This window comes from Acomys minous, assembly GCF_964271855.1.
Source record: "Acomys minous genome assembly, chromosome: 1".
In the NCBI taxonomy this organism is placed as follows: Eukaryota; Metazoa; Chordata; class Mammalia; order Rodentia; family Muridae; genus Acomys; species Acomys minous.
The window spans coordinates 130,429,030-130,438,114 of NC_140483.1; the positions used below are offsets into that span (position 1 = coordinate 130,429,030).

The 9,085-nt window shown below is 48.4% G+C and overlaps 1 protein-coding gene across 1 annotated transcript; it reads right to left on the reverse strand.

Moving 5' to 3' along the window:
• Nucleotides 1–731: 731 nt before the first annotated feature.
• On the reverse strand, nucleotides 732–5,163 carry POU3F2 (POU class 3 homeobox 2). Its single transcript, XM_084795405.1, has one exon. It carries the CDS (start codon nucleotides 4,890–4,892, stop codon nucleotides 3,558–3,560), a length of 1,335 nt encoding a protein of 444 aa, XP_084651531.1. The 5' UTR covers nucleotides 4,893–5,163; the 3' UTR covers nucleotides 732–3,557.
• Between the last annotated feature and the right edge of the window lie 3,922 nt (nucleotides 5,164–9,085).

The following is a 9,085-nucleotide window of genomic DNA, read 5'->3' on the forward strand; positions in this document are numbered from 1 at the left end:
ACACTGTTTTAATACCTCACTAACATTAAAAGCGATCGTTTTGTTTGTTTGCTTGTTGTTGCTTAAGTGGAGTGCTCTAACACTTTCTGAAACATGGTTTGAATCCCACCAATACACTCTTTCCTTCCTCTTTTAAAGTAGAGCCTGTTGTTGCTTGCTTGCCTGATGAGAAAGAGACACTGTTGTAAAAAACCTTTGTAAAAAGTATCTTTCCCTGTAAATCTAAAAGGAATAATGAGTGGCATCTGCTCTTAATCCTTTGATAAACACATATATGGCATATTGTCAGGACTTTTGTTGTTGAAAGAATTTGTTAATTGTGAAGAATAACTCATAGCTAGGCTTTACTTTTCTCAGGATCCCAAATTATTTAGAGACATGTGGGTAGAGGCTAAGGTCCATCTAATTCCACTGATACTTTCCCAAACAACCCACTGGAGAAGGGGCAGCTAAGTTGGAAGTAAGGTGTAGGGACTTGGGCAGGGCATGTATTTACAAGGCAAGTATAGTTTTTTGTTTTTTTGTTTTGTTTTGTTTTGTTTTGGAACAGGAAATGGCAAACAAATTGAAACTGAAATCCAATGACTGCTTTGATTTAATGCTACAAGGCAGTGAAGAAAAGATTTTGGACCCAGGATAGTTTCTGCAAAGAAAAGTCTGAACAGTAGTCTTCATTTAAAAAAGGGGGTGGGGGGAAGGGGAATACCTTTGGAAGTTATAAACATGAAAGCTGGCAATATATGCATAAAATTTATTCCAAAACTTTATGAAGTATAAAGGAAGGGAAGTATTTTTATACACAACTCAGCTCAGTCAGTATAAGGTCTAGGTAGGGCTTCTTCACCTCTTAGAACTTGGCACTATCTTTAAAAATAAAATAAAGATATTTCAATAATTAGAACAAACTATGAAGGTATTGTGCATTTCTGTTTTATGTAATAATAAAATATTACTTTAACATAAATATATAAGGATCTCTGCACTTTTATTTTCCCCACAAGCACAACCAAATGTACCAAAACAAAGCATATTTTAAAGAAATTGAACAAAAAAAATGACATCCCATATAGATCTTGCTACCTACCCATTTAAAGCTACAGAAAACCAGTTTTCAGAACCTTTTTGCTCCAAAGAAATAAATATACATTGAGGCAGGCCACGTAAAACAATATGAAAATATTTCCCTGGGTAGCATTAAAAAATGAAAAAAGAAAAATAGACAAAGAAACATTTAAACTATTTCTGCATTTCAAAAGACAGATATTAAACATATATACATATGGTAAGGTTCAGTGGTAACTTTCATTTTTGTAAGCCTATAACAGCAAGAGAAGATGTATATACATCCCCAGAACCCTAGCTTCTGACCTTACCTACTTGGTAATAAGTATCTGCAAATTCATTTCCTCCTTTTACCATTGGCTATTTTCACTCCTCTGGATTGCTTCACTGAAGGCCAGTGCCCACACATCAGGAACAAGCAGTGTGATAGAACCTGAAATAGCTCTGTACCATCTCCTGTGACAGTCACTGGGGGAAATGAAATACAGGCAAATAAATATGCCCATTATAAGTCATCATTTATCTTGCAAAAACATTGAAAATGAAACAATTGCCGGTGTTTGAGAAGACAATACCAGATAAAGCATGTTTCCTAGAACCTTAACTGGGGAGTGCAATGCTAATCTGATGCTGAACCATAATTTTATGGTAGTGAGAATTTAATTTTTTAAAATAGTCATTTATCTAATACCTAACACAAAAATAAAATCCTAAACATTTAAGGTTAATTTTAAAAAAAGTGTTTTTCCCTTTTAGTGCCCTTTTGTGCTGATAATGACTTAATTTTTAAAAATTCATCACAGTTTAATGGTGTTAATTTTAATATAGTTATACGGGGTTTTTGTTTGTTTTGTTTTCATTTTCTTACCTTCCAAAATATTCTATTGTGTTGGGAGAAAACCATTTCCCATCGAGAAAAGGTTTAAAATGCACTAAAATATTATTAACAAAGGAGGAGAAAAGAAATATTGAAACTGTCTCCTTACCCTTCATTTGTCTTTTTTAATGAAAAATGGGGGAGAACTCTGTTCAAGCTGAACTGATATTTTTCTGTAATAAATTATGGGGCAAGATAGTGTAAGACCCAAAATATGACTTAATAAACAAATAAACTGTTGAAGACAAAACCTGTCTATCTACTATATATGCATGTATGGTGTGTGCATTCGTGTGCTAAGAAACACAGTCTATGCATATGTTATCCAGTTTCTGGGTTATTTTCTTTACGTTAAAAAAAAAAAAAAGGAAGACCTAGTAGAGGAACACGGTTTAACTACTGCTGTCATCACTACTAATCCCTTATAATTAAGTTATTAAACTCAAAGGCCGAGAATTACACAGTATCTTTCCCAGTTCTCGTCAGAGTTCCCAGTTTCCTTCTGTTGGACAACTCTAGCAAGATATTTAACCTCCCATTTCTTCTGAGCTCTTCCACAATAGCCCTGCCTGAAAAAATGAAATGACTGGTCACTCAGTATCGATTTTTTGTTTTTCCTTCCCTACCTAGAAACACTGCCTGAGGATGAAGTTTAGTTTGTGGTTTACAAAAACCAATGCTCAACTCGTATGTCTATATTCCAAACAGTATTCCTGCCTTGCATAAAGCGGGCAAACCATACACGTTTCCTGAATGCAAACATTTATTTATTTTGTATGAAGCCAATCATTTCGCTTTGGTGAAAAAAAGCCAATAAATGTTACACCGGGTCTGGGAAATCTGAAGAAAACAAAGTTCACAAGCAATAAGAACAAGGGTCATCAGAACACTAGAAATGGCGGGTGGCCAAGAGCTGGCTTCTGTTCTTTCTGCTGGATAAGGCAAAACAAAACAACTCAAAAGGACAGTTTCAAAATTAACACTGGGTATTAAGAGGAAAAAAAAAGTTTAACTTGTTAATGTAAACTTCAATTTTCTTGCAGTGCAAATTTGTGTGGTTAAAATTTGCCTATATATATATATTTAAAAAGTGTATTTTTCCCTCTTTCCTGATGGGGACCCACACTAAATAAACACAGCAGCACGTGTCAACTTTGAGTGTTGGGAAGCTGCAGGTTTGTGTTTTGTAGGGTTTGGTGGATTTTTTTTTTCTTTTTGGTACTGTATTTAGTTTTGCAGGATCTCTCTCTCTCTCTCTCTCTCTCTCTCTCTCTCTCTCTCTCTCTCTCTCTCTCTCTCTCTCTCTCTCTCTCTCTCTCCCTACACACACACCTTCTCAAGAGGAGACATTCTACTTCATTGCCTGGGTACTCGCCTACAAAGGTCAAAACCCATCATTTCACCTGCTACCTGTTATAGGATAGTCCAGTGTTTTAGTTCCTTTCCTTTTTCCTTATTTTCTCTATTTTTCTCCTTTTTGTTTTTTTTTTTAAGGGACCGGGAAAATAACAATAATAAAAAAAAAAAATCAGAAGTTAGAGGGGGAACAGAGGTCCCAGGAAGGACCATGGACCGAAGGGGAGGGGAGCCCCACTCTCTGCCCCTCCCCCGCTTGAGTTCACTGGACGGGAGTCTGCACCCCGTGGTGTGGTGGCGTGTCCCTACTACCCCCGTACACATCCTCGGCGCCGGGCAGAGTCCCTCCGGGAGGGGTCATTCTTTTCTCTTTCTGTCTCCTGTTACAAAACCAAACTCTCACCACCTCCTTCTCCAGCTGTAAGCTGTCCGCGAGGGAGGTGATCTCCTGGGCCGAGGGCTTAGGGCATTTGAGGAAATGGCTCTCCAGAGCCCCCTTGACGCTCACCTCGATGGAGGTCCGCTTTTTCCGCTTGCGCCCTTGCGCTGCGATCTTGTCTATGCTGGTGGGGCTGCCCGAGGATGAGTCTGCCTCTTCCAACCACTTGTTCAACAAAGGCTTCAGCTTGCACATGTTCTTGAAGCTCAGCTGCAGGGCCTCAAACCTGCAGATGGTGGTCTGAGAGAACACGTTGCCGTACAGGGTGCCCAGAGCCAGCCCCACGTCTGCTTGAGTAAATCCTAGTTTGATCCGCCTCTGCTTGAACTGCTTGGCGAACTGCTCCAGGTCGTCTGAGGTCGGCGTGTCCTCGTCCGAGTGCGGGTCGTGGTGCGCGCCTGGGTGGCCCGGTGGACCTTGTGGGGGAGGTGGCGGGGGCGGTTGCTGGTGCGGGTGAGAGTGCTGATGCGGGTGGTGGTCTGCATGATGCGGCTCGTCGTGGGCATCCCGCAGGCCGTGGTGGTGCAGCCCAGCCGGCTGCCCTCCTGCGCCCAGCATGCCGTTTACCGTGAAGCTGGGCTGCGAATAGAGCAAACCACCGTTGGAAGCTCCCATGGAGGGAGGGAGGTGAGCTGCAGCCGCCGCACTCCGCCATGCCCCGGGCCCGGGATGGTGGTTTGCAGCGTGGTGCACCAGATGTGGCGGTCGCTGTTGTTGTTGTTGTTGCTGCTGCTGCTGCTGCTGTTGCTGCTGTTGCTGCTGCTGCTGCTGCTGGTGCTGCTGCTGCAGCGCTCCTGGCCCGTGTAGCTCGTCACCTCGGCCACCCTGCTGTACCACGACCGAGGGCTTGATGTCCGGCTGGCCTAGGGGGCTGGTGGACCACGGGGAGCCGTCGCCACCTCCCCCGCCGCCGCCCCCGCCTCCTCCACCGCCGCCGCCGCCGCCCCCGCCGCCGCCGTGGGACAGCGCGGTGATCCACTGGTGAGCGTGGCTAAGCGGGTGCCCGTTGCTCTGCAGCGCGCCGTAGTCGCCTTGCACCAGGCTCTGCGCCTCGCGGTAGCCCCCTGCGCCCTGCTGCATGCCGCCGGGCGGCTCGGCGTGCACGATGGAGGCGCTGGAGGTGAGCAGGCTGTAGTGGTTAGACGCTGCGGTCGCCATGACTCTCGGAGCCGGACTGGGCGCTCTGGTTAAAGGAGCCGCGCATTTGACAGTTACTTTTCTGCCTCAGGCTCTCTCTCCTTTCTTGCCGCTTCTCTCACTCTCACTCTCCCCTAGCGGGCAGCTCCGACGCCCGCTCCGACGCCTTCTGTTGCTGCTCCTGCTATTACTGCTGCTGCCGGGCTGCCTCCTGCCAGCCCTCCCTCGCTCTTTCTCCTCCACTCTCTCTCCTCTAGCTCTCGCTCACTCTCTGACTCGCTGGGCGCTCCCCCCCCTCTCCCCGCGCACAGAAGCTCTCTCCCGCTCTCTTGGCAGAGCCCGCTCGCGGCGGCACGCGCCTGGGCCCCGCCCCCTCCACCCCCTCCCATTGGCTCTGCGCCCTTTGATTTACGTGGATACCGCTAGCAACCTCCCAGGCCGGAGCCACTGATTGGTGCAGAGCTGTACCCCCCTCCTCTTCCCGCGGGCGCCCAGTCTTCTCAACCCTTCCTCTAGTACCCCCACCCCCAGCCCGGCGATTCAGAGTCTCTTAGTTCTCACCCCCTTCTCCTCTTCTGTCCCCCGCTTCCACCACCCTTCCGTAGGGGCCCCGCCCCCCATCTGTCTACCCGGCTGAGAAGCCCCGCTGTGGGGAGGTCCCGGAGCTCTAGTGAACTACAGCCCCTAGGAAGTCTTGCATGGAGGGGGTGGGGCCTACTTTCTCTTCCCAATAGGTCTTTTGAGGGGGTGGCGTGGATGGTGTAAAAGAAAGACTGGGTTGCACCGAGTCAGCAGGAGTATGATTTTCATTCTCTTAGGAGATCTCTCTCTCTCTCTCTCTCTCTCTCTCTCTCTCTCTCTCTCTCTCTCTCTCTCTCTCTCTCTCTCTCTCTCTCTCTCTCTCTCTCTCTCTCACGCGCACCAAAGTCGTTTAAACCTAGAGCGAGAGGCAATGACAGACTAAAGATCTCTAAGATCTCCCAGTGAAGCCTTCCTCTCTACTACGGTTAGAAGTAAGGCGCACAGGTGTCTGGTGCTCTTGGGTGTGTGGATACTTTTGTCGTTAAATAAACACCCTTCCCTTCATCCCAATATCAAAGATACCTTAAGCTCCCTGTCAAATTTATCCTAGTATCTTTTTCAAAAGACTCAAGGAGAGGTAGGCTCAACTCATGCCCTGGCTTTTGAGCAACTCCAGTAGCACAGAGTTTCCTACTCTAAGAGCTCAGCGCTCGGAACTGAGAACAAAACTGGAAGTTTGTGCCACACTGAGACTGCAGCGCGCACAGAGGTTTTGGTTCGGAGAACTGGGAACTTTCGTGGGCAGAACTTCGCTGCAGAGTGAGTGACCTCCGACTGGTTCACTGCCTAGTGCTGCTCTAGAAAGGCATTCAGCTGGAGCCCTGCGCGTTTTCATCCGGTCCCTCTGCCTGTCAATGCAACTTTTCGCGTTAGTCGGGGCAAAAGAGAGGAAGATCGGTAGTGAGCGGGCTGATGCTAGGGAGTCCCTTCTAAGCAGCAACTTTAGCGGCCGCCAGCGGCGGGAGTTGGTGCTACCCAGTTAAGCCTTCTGCTCTCTTTTTTATTCATAAACTCTGGAGTGAGATCCAGGGTCAGTGCACTCTCAGCACAGATCTGCCCAGCGACAGAGCGTCGCGCCTCTAATTCCTAAGGAGCTGGATGGTTATTGCCAGTATCTGCTTCTGCGAGCAGGGTAGCAGCGATCCAAGCTCAGACACTGGCTGGGACGGCGAGACCAACTGGCACAGTCGGTAGTGCATCGCGAATCAAAAGTTATTGCGGGTAAAGGAAAGACACAGGGGCACTGGTAGAACACGTGTTGGCTCTTTCGGTCAAATCGTTGCTCAGAGGGAGCATTTCGGGCTTCGGAGCACCTTAACTTAGACTCAGAAAGGAGCGAGCCAGAAATAGTCATCACGACTAACCAGAAGCGGTGCTCTTCCGGGAGTGGTTGGATTGTTTATAAATCAAGTGGTTGAGCACCGGCCTGGGCCAGGATCCTTGGCTGCGAATCGCCACGTGTTCCGTGTTTATGAACATGTGTGTGTGTGGGGGGGGCAGAAACAGCCAGGGGAGGGGAGAGCCCACCCACTGCTAGCAGGACGGACCTCCACCTGAGCTCGCGCAGCCTCTTGGCTAGGACCAACACTGCTAAGAGTCCCAGTGTAAAGGTTCAGCCACTTTGGCCGCTCACCTGGGGCCTGTTAGAAATTTAGTAACTTTGCGGGGCCAGAAAGACACTGGAAAGTTCCAGCTTTCTCAGTGCGCAGACTCAGCTTCCAGGGCGAGGATGTTTTTTAGTTTGCGCTCTTGGCGAGGGTCAGCAGGAGAGGCAACTTGCTTAGGTCTTCTGGCGCGTGTCCTTGGCGCCTAGTAAGATATTGACGGGTTTGAGAAGTGTACTGGCCTCTCCCCAGCAGTCTTCCTCCTTGACTTTGTTTTCTTGCTTCCCAGGAGTTCAAAGCTCCAACCCGCGGAATAATTCAGCTGCCTGGGCGATTTATGGCAGTGTGCGGAGAGCGTCTGCCTTCTCTGCGCGCAAAGACAGGTGTCCTCCTGTTCCTATTTAATTTCTCATTTTTTTTTAGACCATCCATTGCAGCCCATAAGATGATTCACTCAAGGGAAGAATTAAGTTTCCAGATAATGTTTCCTAGTGATTTGTGGCTGCACAGATCTCTATGAGAACCCCTCCTCCCGAATCCGCCCCCAACAAGGGGTACCGCGGGTATAGGGCGCTAAGTGCACTGAGCGGTGGTGGTGAGGAGGCGGAAATTGGCGGCACGTGAACACCAGAACTTACTGTGATGGGACTCCACTGTCCGTTAATGCTAGCAGATCCTCCCTGCTTTGACGTCCCAGATCTGCACTCCACCCCCCAGCCCCGCCTCTTTCGCTGGCGGGCAAACGGACTGACCAGAACGCTTCCCAACTGGTATACCTGGGAGAGTTGTATAAGGCTTCGAATTCTCCTTGAACCTTCGGAGTATACTAAATGGTGTAGTGCCAAGGGGCCTCAGCCTCTATTTTCACCCCCGCCTCGGGTGCTGGGCCAGTCGAGAGGAGGGCCGGGCCTGGAGCTGAGCTCCACTTGGAGCACCGCCCCTCTCCATCCCTCAAAGAACCAAGGCTGCCTCCGCCTGTCTCTACGCGCCTGGTTGGCTCGAACGCCGGTTCAGAGTAACTGGGAGTCCTGTACCCTGCTCAGCGCCTTCTCGACTTGCAGCGGCTTGGAGATTTCAGAAACCTTGGCTTTCTTCTCTGGAGGTTTTATCTCCAGATGGGGTGGGGGTGGGGGGCTCTCTCTCTGCTCCCACGGTCACTGGCGCAGCTCTTCATACTGACCCAGTCTGGGAGGAGACTGCCTGTTTGCCTACCAGACTCCGCCCGAAACACAGCGTGGAAGGTGTCTCGGATTTTGATTCAGCTTGTTCTTTTTCACTGTTCAAAGCAGTTGTTCAAATGCTGAGGCTTTTTACGATGACGTGGAGAGGATTTCAAACAACCCTAAAATGCTTTGAACTGACAAGGTGCCTTGATATCTGCCTTGCTCCAGCACAGCTCCTCCAGAGCACTTGCTAGGACAATGGCTGGAGCAAGCACTTGGTATTCTCCTCTCTGCCTGGAGCGAGAGTTGCCCAACCCCCCAGAGACCCTACTGCAGGAGTAAGCTGTGGTCACAATGGAGAGCTCAAGTCTTAGGCTGCGCCTCTGGTTCTCTCAGATTTTGGAAGGGCGTTTTCTTCAGCGGCGCTGTGGCTGCACTGATCTTAAGTGGTGTGGACTCCCTGAGCAGAGGGAAGCAACCTGGATATTCTCACAACGCTGCCCCCACCCTCCACACACGATATATATATATATATATATATATATATATATATATATATATATATATATATATATATATGAGAGAGAGAGAGAGAGAGAGAGAGAGAGAGAGAGAGAGAGAGAGAGAGAGAGAGAGTGTCCCGCTGGCATCCATGCTCATTGAGATACTGTGTAGGGGCAAAGAGCACCTTGACTCAAGTATCCCCAAGTCACCTTAGTAGCATTTAGGAGAGCAGTCCATGCTCTGTAACTTGAACTCTAGCTTGTTAACTTGTATCTCATGTGCTACATAAAATGTCGTTTATGTATTGCTTTAAGCTAGGAGTTGACTGAAGGTGCACATAACCCTTCCCCTACGCTGAACT